The 20,154-nt window shown below is 46.3% G+C and overlaps 1 protein-coding gene across 1 annotated transcript in view; it reads left to right on the top strand.

The window, feature by feature from the left end:
• Positions 1 to 20,154, top strand: part of ACER3 (alkaline ceramidase 3) — a 53,596-nt gene that overhangs the window by 25,031 nt on the left and 8,411 nt on the right. Inside the window, exons 2-4 of the mRNA XM_073661573.1 lie at positions 7,824 to 7,934; positions 8,147 to 8,199; positions 11,529 to 11,581. Coding sequence (XP_073517674.1) covers positions 7,824 to 7,934; positions 8,147 to 8,199; positions 11,529 to 11,581 — 217 coding nt within the window. The remainder of the gene's footprint in view (positions 1 to 7,823; positions 7,935 to 8,146; positions 8,200 to 11,528; positions 11,582 to 20,154) is intronic.

Here is a 20,154-nt window from a genome sequence, read left to right on the forward strand (position 1 = left end):
GGCATTATAAGCTGACATCAACCCCAACCCTATTACCCCCTGCCACCGCACCAGGGCAGCGTGGAAGAGCGAGGCTAAGTGCCAGAATTGGCGCATCCTATGAATGCGCCATTTCTGGGGCGGCTGACGGCTGGTGTTTCTAGCCTGGGAGGGGGCCAATATTCATGGCTCCCTTCCTGGGCTATTAATATCAGCCCCCAGCTGTCTGCCTAGCCTTTGCTAGCTATTAAATTAGGGGGGACCCCACGTCATTTTTTTTGGGGGGTCCCCCATTTTAATAGCTAGTAAAGGCTATGTATTCAGCTGGGGGCTGATATTAGTAGCCTGGGAAGCTCCGTGGGTATTACCCCCTTCCCAGGCTTCAAACATCTGCCCCAGCCGTCTGCTTAACCTCCGCTAGAGCCTAAAATTAAGGGGAACCCCACGCCAATTTTTTTAATAATAAATCCTTTATTTTAATACTAAATGACAAGTACAGTAAGCAACACTATCACTGTACTTCGTATATATGTGGCTGACATGTTTCTATCTATCTAATCTATGTGTGATTCTCTATTCCTTCTATTCTAAATTGTCGGGTACAGATGCTGAATTGCCGGCCGGCTTTTTTAAAGAGACGGTGCATGAAAACACTATTATTTTTTTTGATAAATCCTTTACACTAAATGACAAGTACAGTAAGCAGCACTTTCACTGTACTTCGTATATATGTGGCTGACATGTTTCTATCTATCTAATCTATGTGTGAAGCTCTATTCTTTCGGTTCTAAATTGTCGGGTACCTGTGTATGCCGCTGCTGAATTGCCGGCTTTTCATGTTTCACTGTTGGCACTGTTCCCATCGATTTGGGCAATCACTGTAATGCCACAACCACCATGGCTGTGGCATTACAGTGAGTGGCAGACAATCCCTGCATGATTGGTGCTCTAAATAGCGCCAGACATGCAGGACACGCTTTTGGTGCACGAACAGTTATCGAACATAACCTCGAACAGCCGAATTTTTTGCAAATCGTTGGGGTTCGTCGAACAACTCGAACACCGCCCAAAACAGCTCGAATTTGAGATTGGCGAACAGTTCTAGTCGAACACCGCTCATCTCTAGTAGTTAACCTCTCTTCTAGATTTCGCAACTTTTCCTCCAACAGGGACACAAGCTTGCATTTCTGGCATGTGAAGTTTGGCTTTTCCACTGGCAAGTCTGTGAACATGTAGCAGGATATGCAGCTCACCAAATGGCTCCTGGACTCTTCCATCTTCTTATTGTTAATGTGTTATGAAAACAGTGAAAAACGCTCCAAAATTCGCGCGCCGGCAGCCAGGTTTACCGATGTCCTCCTTTCAGCTCCAAAATCCAGTGTTCTTTGAGCTCGCGGAGACTCTTCACTTATCCCAAAATGCAGTGGGAGCATGCAGTGTGTGTGTGTGTGTGTGTGTGTGTGTGTGTGTGTGTGTGTGTGTGTGTGCGGCTGTATACACTATATGCAGTGTGTTCGGCTGTATACAGTGTGTGTGGGGCTATGTACAGTGCGCGGCTATATACAGTGTGGGTGCGGCTATATACAGTGTGTGTACTGCCCCGTGCGCCCTCCATACAGTGTGTACTGAATACAGTGCCCCTGTATTGTGCCCATACAGCCATACAGTACATCCATCTAATATTGCCCATGTAGTGTATACTGTCCATGTAGTGTATACTGTCCATGTAGTGTATACTGTCCACGTACAGTTATGGCCAAAAGTTTTGAGACTGACACAAATTTTGATTTTTCACAAATTTTGTCTTCAGTTTTGACGGCCGCGCATCTCCAAGGCTCCCTGTGCGGAGGAGACGTACACTGGCGGCGGCACACAGGCAAATGATACCCTGAAGCCCCGTGAGCAGAAGCACAAGAGGAAGGGGGACCGGGCCCCCGAACTTTACTGCTGTTCATCGGGCCCCATACAGCAGTAAGGGCAGTAATGCCCTGATGGCGGCCTGCTTGTGTGGGTGAGATCAGGGCTCTGCAGGGGCCGGATCATCACCTCCAGGACGCCTTGTTCTTATTGCCATTTTCTGGATGTTGGGGGTCGTTGTCCGGCTACAGAATAAATTTTTAGCCAGTCAGATGCCTCCTGATGGTATTGTCTTTCGTGTAATTTCCACTTGATGCCCCACCAAATTGTTACTGCCCCAAGATTAGACGCCATTGGTGATCGAGGAAGCCGAGAGCACTGCTCTAAAATAATCATCTGCTTGGGAGTGGAATGTGGTTGCACCTGGGCAGACATCACCTACAGCAACCTCTGTGCTACAATGTATCTATAGGAACCTTATAGAACACTGGTCGTCATGGTGACCATTGTATCCAGAACTTCAGGCTACTGTCCTGGTGCTGGGGGCAGAGCGGTGCTCTGATGCTGCCTCCAGAGCCTGTGGTGACGCCATGCAGTGTATTTCAGCATAGACCGGTGCTTGCGGCTGGCAGGGCATGCTGGGAGTTGTAGTTATGTAACCACTAATGAGACCAAGATGGGGAAATCGCTGCTGCTGGCGATATCTGTGCCGTACAGAAGTGCCCGTCAGGCTTTACACCTGCAGGGAGGTCTGTAAATCATTACAGTAAGCGGAAGAGCCGGCGCTTCTCATGCAGCCTCTGGTATTACCCCGGAGATAACAGGGCCCATCCCTGCAAGGGTCAGAAAAAAGTTTTAAAAACTTGCCACGTCTGTAAAAGTTCAGTTTTTCTAAAGTATTATTTCAATTTAACCCATGTCATTGAGGAAAAAATAAAAAATCCAGAATGTTCTCACTTTTTTTTGTATAATTTTAATTTTTGAAAAGGAAGGGGGGGGGGCGTTTTAAATATTCACATTTTTGCAACTTTTTATTTTCACTTTTTTTTTTTCTTGTCTTTTGTTCGCACCTTCAAAAATCAATAAATTTTTATGTTCTCCAATATGGTAGCAATAAAAATGTCATCTCGCCACACAAAAAAACGAATTCTCCCTCCCCCAGCTCCATTGAAAAATAAAATGGTTCTAGGACTTAGAAGATTGACCCCAATAAAATATCTTTTTCTTAAATAGTCCAGGCATTTTTACCGCATTCAGTAAAAATAAATCCCGAAAAAACATGGCAGAATTACTTTCTCCCTTTTTTTTTTTTTTATATATTTTTCATTACATTATACAGTAAAATTAATGGTTTCATGCAAAACTACAACCTGTTCTGCAAAAGAAAAACAAGCCCTCATACGGGAAAAATGGAATGTGAGTCTATTAAAGGGATAGTCTCTGCTGACAACCCCAGGAAACGAGAGTTTGGTAGAAGTGGCTCGTTTAATTGTCGCTGCCAATAAAGGCAAAATGTGGAATATGATAATGTGAATGGCCCTTTCTGATATAATGGTGACCGCCATTGCCTGTTAGTGGCAACCCTCTCTGGTTGGTGGCCCCCTGTACTGTGAAGCGCTGCTCTGGAGCACCACTAGATTACATGTTAGTTTTCCGTCTTCCGTGTTCTTAGTATTAATGGCGGCTCCGCTCCTCCTCGATTCGCATACCTGAAATACTTTGCGTGCTTTCGTCATATCTAGAATTCTTACCAAGTGGCCTTGTGATCAGCCGCGCTCGTTCTGCTCATAAAGTTGCACTTTTGCTTTAATTGCTTAAAGGGGAACTCTGCCTTTTAAAGGGCATTTCCTTAATGTTTTATAATAAGTTAGAAGTTAGTCGCAGCCAGAGAATCTCTTCATTGTGATCTCCTAATAGGATATCACTTTAAAGGGATCCCCAGGGTTGGTCGTCGCCTTAAGGTTCAGCTCCTGTCCCAATAATTAAAGAGGTTGTCCATGCTTTGAGTCATGGCACTGTTTATGGGGGAGAGCAGCCATGTTTCTCCACAGGTTCGGTCACTTATTGCTACTTGAACCTCAGTGGAGCCGACCTGCAGCTACAGACAGAATCTATGGCCAAGTGTGGCGCGATTTCTGGAAGGTAGCCGTGTGTTTAGAATCTTAGACAACCCCTTTAATTATGGTTAGAGTAGAGAAAGACTTTCCTGGCGTAGGTGATTTGTGCAAGTGATACATGTGAAGTTATTCTGTGTCGGCGCAGCCCAGTTCCTCCCATATCTCCTTTCTTTCCTCCCATGTGCAGATTAATATCCTTATCGTCTTCTCTCTGGCGGCCTCTTGCTTCACCATCTTTCATGCTCCACCTGTTTTCTGGATCTTTGCCGTGTATTTATGTTGCTGCTGTGAAGGGCACATTGTTATCTCCTCCATCTACAATAATGTACAACATCTTCCATACCAAACGCCATCTTTAAATACCATATACATGTATAATGTACGTACGTTACTGATCCTGAGTATTATACATCCTGTATTATACTCCAGAGCTGCACTCACTATTCTGCTGGTGCAGTCACTGTGTACATACATTACATTACTGATCCTGTACTGATCCTGAGTTACATCCTGTATTATACCCCAGAGCTGCACTCACTATTCTGCTGGTGCAGTCACTGTGTACATACATTACATTACTATTCCTGTACTGATCCTGAGTTACATCCTGTATTATACTCCAGAGCTGCACTCACTATTCTGCTGGTGCAGCCACTGTGTACATACATTACATTACTGATCCTGTACTGATCCTGAGTTACATCCTGTATTATACCCCAGAGCTGCACTCACTATTCTGCTGGTGCAGTTACTGTGTACATACATTACATTACTGATCCTGAGTTACATCCTGTATTATACTCCAGAGCTGCACTCACTATTCTGCTGGTGTAGTCACTGTGTACATACATTACATTACTGATCCTGAGTTACCTCCTGTATTATACTCCAGAGCTGCACTCACTATTCTGCTGGTGGAGTCACTGTGTACATACATTACATTACTGATCCTGAGTTACATCCTGTATTATACTCCAGAGCTGCACTCACTATTCTGCTGGTGCAGTCACTGTGTACATACATTACTTTACTGATCCTGAGTTACATCCTGTATTATACTCCAGAGCTGCACTCACTATTCTGCTGGTGCAGTCACTGTGTACATACATTACATTACTGATCCTGAGTTACATCCTGTATTATACTCCAGAGCTGCACTCACTATTCTGCTGGTGGAGTCACTGTGTACATGCATTACATTACTGATCCTGAGTTACATCCTGTATTATACTCCAGAGCTGCACTCACTATTCTGCTGGTGCAGTTACTGTGTACATACATTACATTACTGATCCTGAGTTACATCCTGTATTATACCCCAGAGCTGCACTCACTATTCTGCTGGTGCAGCCACTGTGTACATACATTACTGATCCTGTACTGATCCTGAGTTACATCCTGTATTATACTCCAGAGCTGCACTCACTATTCTGCTGGTGCAGTCACTGTGTACATACATTACATTACTGATCCTGAGTTACATCCTGTATTATACTCCAGAGCTGCACTCACTATTCTGCTGGTGCAGTCCCTGTGTACATACATTACATTACTGATCCTGAGTTACATCCTGTATTATACTCCAGAGCTGCACTCACTATTCTGCTGGTGCAGTCACTGTGTACATACATTACATTACTGATCCTGAGTTACATCCTGTATTATACTCCAGAGCTGCACTCACTATTCTGCTGGTGCAGTCACTGTGTACATACATTACATTACTGATCCTGAGTTACATCCTGTATTATACTCCAGAGCTGCACTCACTATTCTGCTGGTGCAGTCAGTGTGTACATTATGGTCTGTCCTGGAGGCCTCCTGTGTGAGCAGAGTTGGTGCCGTCTACAGGACCACACAGCGATCACCTGGGTCCTGTGGAGACACCCGGTTGCGGCCCCCTCTGCTTTGCTCTGCCGGGGGGCTGTGCGCTCGGATGCCTCCATTGTGCTCTGTGCACACACCAGGGAGGCCAGGTGCAGCAGCTCTCCTCCGGAGCGCGGTCGTTCCGGCCTCTTTACCTCGCTGACTGATGCAGGGGAAACTCTCATGTTGGGTAAACACATTTTTTTTTTTTTTTTTTACAGAATTTTTGATCCAGATCCAAAGCGATATGTTACCTTTTTATTTCTGCTAATCCTCTGGATGTTTGCCCACGTGAATGTGCAGCAGGCACGGTTTTTTGCATGCTGTCTAAAATGAAGAAAAAAAATCCTACCGTTTTGTGTATACAGCTCCTGTCCAGAACTATGTCACTTTTTTTTTTTTTTTTTTAAAACTCTTATACTTCAAACAAGTCAAGGGCATTCTAATATATTTGTCCTGTGTCCCGGCTCATGATGCATGTGCAGCGCTGAGGTGCATTATGGGATTAATTGTGCAAGGTAATGGGCGACACATGAGAAATGTGTAGGTGGCTGCTCGCTCATGTGTGTAATGTCTGATGCCATTGCTCCTGCTGACCACAGAGGGGGCTCCGCTACTGGAGCGGTTTGTGCTTCTCTGAAGTAGGCAGCTGCATCGAAAAAAAAGAAAAAAAAAAAAAAAAAAGGGGGTCTTATAGCAAATGGAAACCCCCTTCTCCCCCACCACTTGTAGAGCTGGGTAATACCAGCTAGGACAGAGGGGTCTGCTCCTGGTTTACCAACCTTGATCTTTGTGCTGATAACCTTAGTTCAAGATTCTTTGAGGAAAGGCAATGTGCGCACTATCAGTATTTTGTGCAGTAATTTCTGCAGCATTTCTGCACCTCTTGGCAGAAAAAATGCTGCGGAAATTCCACACGTTTTTGGTGTGTTTTGATGCTTTTTTTGGTGCGGTTTTGCCATTGCATTACATAGGAAAAATGTCAGCAAAAAGTCACAAAGAATAGACATGCTGCAGATATAAACGCACATGAAATCCTGTCCGGAAAATTCCTGATTGTGTGCACAGAGCTTCAAAATTCTCATAGGCGATGCTGGCATAAGGATTAACATGCATTTTTAAAGCGTTTCTGCCTCGGAAATTCCGCATCAAAAACTCTTGAAAAACGCATAGTGGGCACACAGCCTTAATGAGATTTTTTTTGTTCCACAATCTGCGGTGCTGCTTGTAACACTGACATCTACTGGCCAATGTGAAAACTGCAATATTCTGTCATCCCAGAGGCTAACACAATAGCAGATCTGCACTAAGGTAGTTTGACCCATCTGCCCTCCTCACTTCTGAGACTACAGACCCCTTATCTCGGGGTAATTTCTTTCTGGTGGACTTGTAGAATATCCTGTACCACTCCCAACAAAGAAAAATCACCATAGGCAAATGCTGTGCACCCCCGTGACGGGTATGGAAATATGTCCCGGTCTCTTGGCATCGAGTGTCTGCTAAATCCAGGGATTTCACATTTTCATATTGAACCCGTAGGCAAATTTATGATCCTGATTGTGCTCTGCAACAGATGAGGCTGGGGACAGTATTAAAATGCAAGGTGAAAAGCTGGGTGACATCGTGTGTCTGCCCTTAACATTTCCACTGGGAAGTCACCTGTCTTTCCAAGGCTGCTGGATGGTACATTGTACAGTTGTATTCAGTTAATTGACTGCCCCTACTTGTTCAGTGACTGCACAGATTGTAATAAAATCCTAGAACGTGCAGGAGAGCTCACTGTGGTGCTGGAGAGCTCACTGTGGTGCTGGAGAGCTCACTGTGGTGCTGGAGAGCTCACTGTGGTGCTGGAGAGCTCACTGTGGTGCTGGAGAGCTCACTGTGGTGCTGGAGAGCTCACTGTGGTGCTGGAGAGCTCACTGTGGTGCAGGAGAGCTCACTGTGGTGCAGGAGAGCTCTACATTGTTTATTACATATTTGTGTCCCTCATCTTCTCTCTATTAGGGAACACAGTCAGCAACCTCATCATGATCCTCCCTCCCATCTGCGGAGCTATACAGACGGTTAAAGACAAACTCGAGACCAGATACCTGATGGCCTTCCTGGGTTTAGCAGGTGAGTAGTCTGGGTTGCGGTAAGACTACAACTCCCAGCATGCTCTTCCATTTCATACATTCACCCATTTTTATAATGCCTTGGCTGCACCTCCCTACGTCGATAGGGAGGGGGGGGGGGCAATTGGGCACCAGGCACTGCTTATGTCAGGCCAATGTTTTTGGAGCATTTGCACAAGACTTAAAATTCTCACTCTGCTCTGTGTTTTGCAGCGGTTGGGATGGGATCCTGGTTCTTCCACATGACGCTGCAATACGAGATGCAGGTAAGAATGTTCTATTACCGTACTGTAAAAGATGTCATCACATAATAGAGATCCAACCCTGACATACCCTTGTACATAGGAGCAGTATTATAGTAGTTATATTCTTGTACATAGGGGGCAGTATTATAGTAGTTATATTCTTGTACATAGGAGCAGTATTATAGTAGTTATATTCTTGTACATAGGGGGCAGTATTATAGTAGTTATATTCTTGTACATAGGGGGCAGTATTATAGTAGTTATATTCTTGTACATAGGAGCAGTATTATAGTAGTTATATTCTTGTACATAGGAGCAGTATTATAGTAGTTATATTCTTGTACATAGGGGCAGTATTATAGTAGTTATGTTCTTGTATATAGGGGCAGTATTATAGTATTTATATTCTTGTACATAGTGGACAGCGTTATAGTAGTTATATTCTTGTACATAGGAGCAGTATTATAGTAGTTATATTCTTGTACATAGGGGCAGTATTATAGTAGTTATATTCTTGTACATAGGAGCAGTATTATAGTAGTTATATTCTTGTACATAGAGGGCAGTATTATAGTAGTTATATTCTTGTACATAGGGGGCAGTATTATAGTAGTTATATTCTTGTACATAGGGGGCAGTATTATGGTAGTTATATTCTTGTACATAGGGGGCAGTATTATAGTAGTTATATTCTTGTACATAGGAGCAGTATTATAGTAGTTATATTCTTGTACATAGGGGCAGTATTATAGTAGTTATATTCTTGTACATAGGGGGCAGTATTATAGTAGTTATATTCTTGTACATAGGGGGCAGTATTATAGTAGTTATATTCTTGTACATAGGAGCAGTATTATAGTAGTTATATTCTTGTACATAGAAGCAGTATTATAGTAGTTATATTGTACATAGGGGGCAGTATTATAGTAGTTATATTCTTGTACATAGGAGCAGTATTATAGTAGTTATATTCTTGTACATAGGGGGCAGTATTATAGTAGTTATATTCTTGTACATAGGAGCAGTATTATAGTAGTTATATTCTTGTACATAGGGGCAGTATTATAGTAGTTATATTCTTGTACATAGGGGGCAGTATTATAGTAGTTATATTCTTGTACATAGGGGCAGTATTATAGTAGTTATATTCTTGTACATAGGGGGCAGTATTATAGTAGTTATATTCTTGTACATAGAAGCAGTATTATAGTAGTTATATTCTTGTACATAGGGGGCAGTATTATAGTAGTTATATTCTTGTACATAGGAGCAGTATTATAGTAGTTATATTCTTGTACATAGGGGGCAGTATTATAGTAGTTATATTCTTGTACATAGGAGCAGTATTATAGTAGTTATATTCTTGTACATAGGAGCAGTATTATAGTAGTTATATTCTTGTACATAGGGGCAGTATTATAGTAGTTATATTCTTGTACATAGGGGGCAGTATTATAGTAGTTATATTCTTGTACATAGGGGCAGTATTATAGTAGTTATATTCTTGTACATAGGGGGCAGTATTATAGTAGTTATATTCTTGTACATAGGAGCAGTATTATAGTAGTTATATTGTACATAGGGGGCAGTATTATAGTAGTTATATTCTTGTACATAGGGGGCAGTATTATAGTAGTTATATTCTTGTACATAGGGGGCAGTATTATAGTAGTTATATTCTTGTACATAGAAGCAGTATTATAGTAGTTATATTCTTGTACATAGGGGCAGTATTATAGTAGTTATATTCTTGTACATAGGGGCAGTATTATAGTAGTTATATTCTTGTACATAGGGGGCAGTATTATAGTATTTATATTCTTGTACATAGGAGCAGTATTATAGTAGTTATATTGTACATAGGGGGCAGTATTATAGTAGTTATATTCTTGTACATAGAGGGCAGTATTATAGTAGTTATATTCTTGTACATAGGGGGCAGTATTATAGTAGTTATATTCTTGTACATAGAAGCAGTATTATAGTAGTTATATTCTTGTACATAGGGGCAGTATTAAAGTAGTTATATTCTTGTACATAGGGGCAGTATTATAGTAGTTATATTCTTGTACATAGGGGGCAGTATTATAGTAGATATATTCTTGTACATAGGGGCAGTATTATAGTAGTTATATTCTTGTACATAGGAGCAGTATTATAGTAGTTATATTCTTGTACATAGGAGCAGTATTATAGTAGTTATATTCTTGTACATAGGGGCAGTATTATAGTAGTTATATTCTTGTACATAGGGGCAGTATTATTGTAGTTATATTCTTGGGGAATTACTCTGAATAAAGGACTCTCCTGGCACTGATGTCTCGCTGCGGTTCTGTATCTTCCTCATTCATGGCTGATCCTGTCAGTAGTTTGCTGTGATCGCTCTTTCTGGCAGGGAATAGACAGATCATCAGTATTATCAGTCTGATCACAGAAGTGGACAGTCGGAGCCCTGAGCCCTGACAATCTGTAGCAGAGTACATTACTGGCGGATGGTCGCCCTCTGTAGATAATCTTCTGTAAAGTTAAGGCCCCGTCACACTTAGCGACGCTGCAACGATCCCGACAACGATACGATCTGTCAGGGATCGTTCCTGCGTCGCTATGTGGTCGCTGGTGAGCTGTCAAACAGGCAGGCTCACCAACGATCAGGGGAGCAGCGACATCGTGGAAAGAATCTTTCCACGATGTCCTGCTCCTGGTTACCAGCCTGCTGCAAGCAGGAGCAGGCTGGTAACCATGATAAACATCGGGTTACTAGGTGCGTGTGTGCCCCTAGTAACCCGATGTTTATCATTGTTACCAGCCTGATCGCTGCTCCCGCTGGTCACACACAGCGATGTGTGCTGACCAGCGGGAGGGCAACGACCAAAAAATGGTCCAGGACACTTTGCAGCGATCAGCGACCTCACAGCAGGGGCCTGATCGCTGCAAAGTGTCACACATAGCGACATCGCTGGTGAGGTCGCTGTTGCGTCACCAAAACCGTGACACAACAGCGATCTCGCTATGTGAGACGGAGGCTTTACTCCTAAAGTCAGATGCTTTCCTCTATGAAGAGGTTGTGATATTGGCACACTTCCCCCTAGACCTGGCGGTTTTGTTATATGGAGGCCTGGGTGGGTCATTATTTATTACCCCTGGTGTCTATTTTGTTAATGACAAGCTGAGGTTGTGAAAATGAGGAATTAAAGCACACAATATATTGTTAAGAGATAACAGATAATGTTGGTGGCCACAAATCTGTGTAGTCATTCACCACAATAGGTTTGTTTGTTTTTCAGGGTGTGAACTTTCTGACATTGTGTCAATTTTAACCCTTTCTGAGTTGTGTTTTTGTTTTTTTGCAGCTCCTGGATGAGCTGCCCATGATCTACAGCTGCAGCGTGTTCGTCTACTGTCTGTAAGTTACACACCGTGTAGTGTAGGGGTGTACACCGGCATAGCAGATCAGTGCTGGTGGAATTACACTTTAACCCCTTTAGATGCCACAGTTTACTCCAACCTTGGCATCTAAGCGGTTAGACAGATGGGGATCCCCAGGAAATTATCCATAGATGTCCATAAATTATGTGTAATAAGGAGAAATGACACATGGAAAAAGTATTGAACTACTGATGAAAGAGCGGATCAAAAAGCCATGGAAAGTCATGACACCAGCTGAAATCTATCAGTAATTAGAAAGCAATCCTGCCACTTAGTGACAATCTCAGCTGGTTGAACTGATGGCCTATAAAAAGGTGTCTCATTACCAAGGTGCCGCACAGGAGACGTCTCATGATGGGAAAAACCAGTGAGCTGTCTCAAGAGCTTCACAACCTTATTGTTGCAAAACATACTGATGGCATTGGTTACAGAAGAATTTCTAAACTACTGAAGGTTCAAGTGAGCACTGTTGGGGCCAGAAGTTGGAAGAATATCATTTCACCATAAACCGGCTCCCCGCAAGATTTCAGACAGAGGAGAGTTGTCTGAGAGCCAAGGACCACCTGTGGAGAGCTACAGAAAGACCTGGAATCCATTCAGCATGTACAATTGTATCAAAGAAAACAATAAGTAATGCACTCAACCTCCATGGCCTGTATGCACGCTCACCACGCAAGACTCCATTACTGAACAAAAAGCATGTTCAAGCGCGTTTACAATTTCCTCAACAACATGTAGACAAGCCTGTGAAATACTGGGAGAATATAGTGTGGTTAGATGAGAACAAAATTGAACTCTGGATGCCATAATACACCATGTTTGGAGGCCAAAAGGCACTGCATATCACCCCAAAAACACCATACCAACAGTGAAGTTTGGCGGTGGGAACATCATAGTATGGGATGATTTTTAGCATACGGTACTTGGAAACTCCTGGGAAGGATGAATGGACAAATGTACAGAGACATTCTTGATAAAAATCTGCTGCCATCTACCAGTACGATGAAGATGAAACAAGAGTGGACATTTCAGCAAGACAATGATTCCAAACACACAGCCAAGGAAACTCTCACTTGGTTTCAGAGGAAAAAAAATAAAGCTGCTAGAATGACCAAGTCGATAACCAGACCTGAATCCAAAAGAAAATATATGGAAGGAACTAAAGCTTAAAGTTCATAGGACCTTCAGGATGTGACGAGTGTTTGTGAAAGAATGGGGCAAAATCACACCTGAGCAATGTCTGCGACTAGTGTCTCCGAACAGGAGGCGTCTTGAAGCTTCATCTCCAACAAAGCGTGTTCAATACTTTCTCCCTGTGTCATTTCTCATTATTACACACAACCTCCTTTATGGACGGCTATGGTAATTTCTTTGCCTGTGTGGATTGGAGGGGTTGTTACTGATGTGTCACCCTGGCCTGGATGCCACAAATGTATAATAAAGCTGTGCCTGAGAGCAAAGGGGAGGTTCTCTGGTCAAGGACCATTAGCATGCAGCACCTCCTGTCCCAGGCCAGTAAGGGGAACAGGCTGCCCCTATAAAAGCTGGAACTGGGGGCAGGGTTAGGGAGAACTGGACGACCTGTCTCTGAGGAAAGAGGTGTCCCAGAGCAGGGACAGACAGTTGTGTTGCAGCCTAAGAGGCCGTGTGGCAGTAGGAGAGCCACGAGCCAGAGACAAGAGGCGAAGCGAGCCTGTCCTGGCATATAGAGAAACTAATCTACCAGACTTTGGTGTCTGAGGCTGTGAGGATTCCAAGTCCTACAGCAAATAACCAGTCCGCAGGGGATTGTATGTTCCCTGGCCTTAGAAGCCCAGAGGTTCCACCACAGCAGAAGGGACCAGCAGAGCCGTACCAGGCTGGGAGTAGAAAGGGACCCAAGTTGCAAGCCATACGGGCGAGAAGACACTGCAAGCTCAGGAACGTGGGATACTACACCACGAGGAGGGAAATAGCCAGAAAGAGCGCAGAGAGTACGGTAGGCCTACACCCTGACCAGGAGGGCTTCCCACTTGTTCTCAGACATCCAGGCCCCCTCCTAGCCGGGACTGTTTTTGGGTCGTCTCACCTGACCTAATAAAGACCCTGAACTGTTTAAGAGGCCTCCGTTTCCTGGCTATTGCGGTCGGAATCATCCCCTCCATCATCCATCATACACTGCCCTGGGGCCATACTCCTCCCGTGGGGAGTTGTACTATTCAGTGCTGCACATTTACATCTGCCCCAGCGGTCTGCACTGCAGCGGCGGTTAGCCCTGACCGCAATCCACAGGTGGCGTAGTCGGACATTGCAAAATATATAGAAGACTGCCACTGGTCTGACCACCCTGAGCCACGGACCGGGTTGCCACTACTACCCCCATTATTGCCCTGTTGCCCGGCTCCGAGTGCCCCACGGCCCAGGGGGCGAGTCAGCTTTGGCGTAGTCGGCAGGATTGTGACCAACCCGCCACAAACGGGTATTGTTTGCCTGAAAAAGACTTCACACGTACCTTAAAAAGAGGTCTCCTGCCATCCGGAGCCGTCTCCCGCCATCCGGAGCCGTCTCCCGCCATCCGGAGCCGTCTCCCGCCATCCGGAGCCGTCTCCCGCCATTTTCAGCCATCTCCCGCCATCCGGAGCCGTCTCCCGCCATTTTCAGCCGTTTTCCCGCCATCGGACGCCATCTGCAGGACGCCGCGCGGGAAGAAGAGGGGCGTGGACGTCCAAACCGCGCGAGATCCGAAGCTCCGCCCCACGCACAGACGCTGCGCAAGGTCCTGGAAGGGAGAGAGAGCGACGCTGACGTCACCAGGACGCGACGCAAGGTCCTCGGCCAGAGCAGCACCAGCGGAGCCGCGGCCTACAGAAGAGAATCGTCGGAAGGTAGGCCACGCTTAACTAGGGGGGAGGAAGATGTCGGACACGGAGGCGCCCACTACCACCAACGCAGCTGCAGCAGCGGTGATGCCCTTTTCCCTGCCCTACATCCCTGGAGCGGCCTGGCTGCCCAAGTACTCAGGGGAGTCCCATGCCCTAACTGACTTTAAGGAACGGCTGTACAGTTTGTTCCAAGTCTACCCCCTGACAGAGGAACAGAAGGTCAGCATACTAACAGGGCAGTTAACTGGCGCAGCCCAAAGGGAGGTAAAATCATGGCCCACTGAGGAGAAAAGGACTGTGAAGGGTATTCTGGCCCGGCTGCGGGGTACCTTTGATACTCGTACCTCAGCTGAAATTAAAATGAGGTTCTATGGATGTAAGCAGCGGGCACAGGACAGCATCAGAGACTTTGCCCTAAATTTGCAGGAAGCTTTGAGGGCCATCCAACAAGCTGACCCTGGCAGTGTGCAGGAAACGGATAAGCTACTAACAGAACAATTCATAGAGGGTCTGCTGTCTAGCGCCCACAGGGCCCAACTGCGCCTCATGTTCTTTCAGAACCCTGACCTGACCTTTGCCCAATTTAAGGACAGGGCCATAAGGGTGCTCCGTGAACCCGCAACAAGTGGCGCTATAAACCCCCGGCGCCCTGCTCTCACCTACCACCAGGAGGCGGCATCCTCCCCTATGGACTCTGTGGGGGCCGATGCACAGGCCCTGAACCAAGCCCCGTCGAAAGGCCTGCACCACCAAGTCCAGGAGCTGACCAGGAGCGTCGCGGCGTTGACCAGGACCGTCCAGGCGTTACAAGTGGACCCGTCAAGACCCATCGAGTTGGCTTCAAGTCTGGAGGATGTCCCGTGGCGTCGACAGAGGAGGACCCCGTCGTTCCGAGGGAGGCCCACAGACCTCTACGCGGGATTGACAGCCCATCTGCCGTCGATGCAACCAGCCGGACACGTTTCCAGGTACTGTAATTTAAACGGGTCCAACCTGGGGCAGAGGGCCGACCCCCAGGCATAAGATCACCAGGCCCTTATAATTGGCGTAATAAGTACGTTGGGGGGCGCCCGGTTTTACTCGTGGTGCTGGACGGTATCCCCATGAGCGCCTTGCTGGATACCGGGTCGCAAGTAACCACAATCCCTTATGTACTTTTTAAGCAGTATTGGACTGATGCTGATATCACACGGTATCCAGACAGTAACTTGAGCATCATCGCCAGTAATGGCTTACCCGTGCCGCAGATGGGTTTCAAGGAGATGACCATTAAGATTGGTAAAGTTGAACTGCCGGCACAGGGAGTGATTATTGTGGACATTGACCGTCGTGAAAGTCACACTAAAATAACTGTGGGTACTAACGTGATTGAAAATTGTCTTTCAGAGGTAATTGTGATCTTACAACAGGTGGCGGTGAATGCTAGTTCCAGCCAACAGAGAGTCCTCAACAAGGAGATAAAAGCCCTGATGAGACGGCAGCAGGTAGAACTGTCTGGTGGTGAGATCGGTAGCGTAAGACTGAGTGACCCATTCCCCATTTCCATGCCTCCCAAAAGTGAAATGATGATCTGGTGTCGGACTGCAATCGGGTTGAGAGGTTGAGACTACCAAGCCATGGTAGAACCCGTGTACTCAGACAGCAGGCCCACCATTTTGACAGCCTGGGGGGTGGTTTATGTCCGTTATGGGAGGGTGCCAGTTCGCATTCTCAACATTGGGGAGAGGGAGGTACACTTACCAAGGTACGCTACACTCGCCAAACTGTTTGTTGTCGAACACAATGCTCTCAGGGCCGTGGAACCCTTGCCTCCATCTCCACAGGCGGAGGGTAATGGCTCCCAGAAACAAAAGGAGGACTGGTGCCAGAAACTCCACGTGGGTGCTGACTCCACTCCCCTGCACCAAAAACAAGGAGTCTACCGGGTGGTACAGGAGTACGAGAGAGTCTTTAGTAAGCACCCGCTAGACTTCGGCAGAGTAAAAGGGATAGAACACCATATCCCCACAGGGAGCCACCCACCAATAAGAGAGACACAGGCCTGTACCCCCCTGCACATTATCAGAACGCCAAGGGTATGCTAAGGGAGATGAAAGAAGCTGGGGTCATTAGAGATAGCTGTAGCCCCTGGGCAGCCCCCTTGGTTCTGGTAAAAAAAAGAAAGACGGCACCATGAGAATGTGCGTCGACTATAGACAAATCAACCGTATCACCCACAAAGACGCATATCCGCTGCCTAGAATAGAGGAGTCTTTAGCCGCACTAAAATCAGCTAACTTCTTTTCTACTTTGGACCTTACTAGCGGGTACTGGCAGGTTCCTGTGGCAGAGGCTGACAAGGAGAAGACCGCCTTCACCACCCCGATGGGACTGAGCGAGTTCAACTGTATGCCCTTCGGGCTCTGCAACGCACCAGGGACCTTCCAGCGGCTGATGGAATGCTGTCTAGGGCAACGAAACTTCGAGACGGTTCTCCTTTACCTGGACGACGTGATCGTCTATTCGAAGACCTACGAGGACCATCTAAAACACCTGGCAGAGGTGTTCGAAGCCCTGGCAGGCTACGGCCTGAAGGTGAAACCATCGAAGTGTCACCTGCTGAAACCAAAGGTCCAGTACCTAGGGCACGTAGTAAGTGCGGAAGGAGTAGCCCCCGACCCTGACAAGGTCACAGTAATCAAGAGCTGGCCAAGCCCCTCAAACATCAAAGAAGTGAGGCAATTCCTCGGGTTGGTAGGCTACTACCGAAGGTTCATCCCCGGGTTCACTAAGATGGCAGCTCCTATGCAGGACCTCCTGATAGGACAGTCTAAGTCCAGAAGCCAAAAGCCACCCTTCAAGTGGGACAAGCCGGAAGAGGAGTCCTTCCGCCAGTTGAAGATGGCCCTCACGGGGGATGAGATCCTGGCCTACCCCGATTATGGCCGGCCTTTTATCCTCCACACAGACGCCAGTAATGTGGGGCTGGGAGCTGTACTGTCACAAAACCAACAGGGCAGAGAAAGGGTGATCGCGTACGCCAGCCGGAAGCTGAGGCCCACCGAGAGGAACCCGGAGAATTACAGCTCCTTTAAGCTAGAATTCTTGGCAGTGGTGTGGGCCGTCACAGAACGGTTTAAGCATTACCTGGCCTCCGCAAAGTTCACCGTGTACACGGACAACAACCCGTTAACACACCTGGACAATGCAAGACTAGGTGCCCTAGAACAGCGATGGATGGCCCGGCTATCCAATTATGACTTCACGATCAAGTACCGGACAGGCTGAACCAACGCCAACGCAGACGTCCTATCAAGAATGCCCCACCTACCCGAAGGAGAAGACGACTCGGAAGAGCTGGAGGAAATAGAGCTCCCTGCGTTCCACCGGTATGGAGCCGCTCAATACTCCCACCGCGTGAAGGAGGAAGACTTAACAACCGTCATGATCAATCCCCTACCTCACCACAGCTGAGCCGAGACCCAAGATAGTGACCCTGCAATCTGCATGGTGAAAGACCTGTTGACCCGAGAAGACGCCCGTCTAGATCCGGATGCCCCAGAGGAAGACAAGCAGCTGTGGAAAGAGAAGAGCAAGCTGTTCCTCTATGAAGGTAAGCTGTGCAGAAGACTCGTCAACCACCGGACGCACGAGCTGACCTGGCAAGTCATGCTTCCAAGGCGAGATGCTGCTATGGTCCTGGGGGCTTACCATGACAGGGCTGGGCACTTTGGCTGGAGGAAACTGGAGTTCCTGATAAGAGGCTGGTTCTTCTGGATCGGCATGAGAGGGGCTGTAGAGAAGTGGTGCAGAGACTGTGGCCCTTGTAATCTAAGGAGGAAGGACCGCACCAGCCAGAAGACACCCTTGAGGCCCATCGTCACCCAGCAGCCTCTTGAGCTGGTAGCTCTGGACCTAGTGGTGGTCCCTGTAAAAGACTTGACAGCTCAAACGGCGGCCAGAGCCTTCCAGCAATACTTCTGCCGTCCACACGGGTATCCGGAACAGGTCCTGACAGACCAGGGTCCAGCGTTCGAGGCTGAAATCTTCCAAGAGTTCTGCAACCTCTATGGCTGTAAGAAGATTCGGACAACGCCTTACCATCCACAAACCAACGGGATGTGTGAGAAAATGAACAATATAGTCATTGATCTCTTCTTCAAAGTAGCCACCTTTTGCTTTGATGACTGCTTTGCACACTCTTGGCATTCTCTTGATGAGCTTCAAGAGGTAGTCACCGGAAATGGTCTTCCAACAATCTTGAAGGAGTTCCCAGAGATGCTTAGCACTTGTTGGCCCTTTTGCCTTCACTCTGCGGTCCAGCTCACCCCAAACCATCTCGATTGGGTTCAGGTCTGGTGACTGTGGAGGCCAGGTCATCTGGCGTAGCCCCCCATCACTCTCCTTCTTGGTCAAATAGCCCTTACACAGCCTGGAGGTGAGTTTGGGGTCATTGTCCTGTTGAAAAATAAATGATGGTCCAACTAAACGCAAACCGGATGGAATAGCATGCCGCTGCAAGATGCTGTGGTAACCATGCTGGTTCAGTATGCCTTCAATTTTTAATAAATCCCCAACAGTGTCACCAGCAAAGCACCCCCACACCATCACACCTCCTCCTCCATGCTTCATGGTGGGAACCAGGCATGTAGAGTCCATCCGTTCACCTTTTCTGCGTCGCACAAAGACACGGTGGTTGGAACCAAAGATCTCAAATTTGGACTCATCAGACCAAAGCACAGATTTCCACTGGTCTAATGTCCATTCCTTGTGTTCTTTAGCCCAAACAAGTCTCTTCTGCTTGTTGCCTGTCCTTAGCAGTGGTTTCCTAGCAGCTATTTTACCATGAAGGCCTGCTGCACAAAGTCTCCTCTTAACAGTTGTTGTAGAGATGTGTCTGCTGCTAGAACTCTGTGTGGCATTGACCTGGTCTCTAATCTGAGCTGCTGTTAACCTGCGATTTCTGAGGCTGGTGACTCGGATAAACTTATCCTCAGAAGCAGAGGTGACTCTTGGTCTTCCTTTCCTGGGGCGGTCCCCATGTGAGCCAGTTTCTTTGCAGCGCTTGATGGTTTTTGCAACTGCACTTGGGGACACTTTCAAAGTTTGCCCAATTTTTCGCACTGACTGACCTTCATTTCTTAAAGTAATGATGGCCACTCGTTTTTCTTTACTTAGCTGCTTTTTTCTTGCCATAATACAAATTCTAACAGTCTATTCAGTAGGACTATCAGCTGTGTATCCACCTGACTTCTGCACAACATAACTGATGGTCCCAACCCCATTTATAAGGCAAGAAATCCCACTTATTAAACCTGACAGGGCACACCTGTGAAGTGAAGACCATTTCCGGTGACTACCTCTTGAAGCTCATCAAGAGAATGCCAAGAGTGTGCAAAGCAGTCATCAAAGCAAACGGTGGCTACTTTGAAGAACCTAGAATATAAGACATATTTTCAGTTGTTTCACACTTTTTTGTTAAGTATATAATTCCACATGTGTTAATTCATAGTTTTGATGCCTTCAGTGTGAATGTACAATTTTCATAGTCATGAAAATACAGAAAAATCTTTAAATGAGAAGGTGTGTCCAAACTTTTGGTCTGTACTGTATATCTCTAGTATCGGTAATCATTTTTTTAGAATATGTATAAAAAAATATATATATATTTTTTTTTTTTACAGAAAACTAAATAGATTTTTTTTGTGTT

The sequence above is a fragment of the Phyllobates terribilis genome, unplaced genomic scaffold (genome assembly GCF_046119375.1).
Source record: "Phyllobates terribilis strain yellow unplaced genomic scaffold, ASM4611937v1 Scaffold_2__4_contigs__length_985480577, whole genome shotgun sequence".
Lineage (NCBI taxonomy): Eukaryota > Metazoa > Chordata > Amphibia > Anura > Dendrobatidae > Phyllobates > Phyllobates terribilis.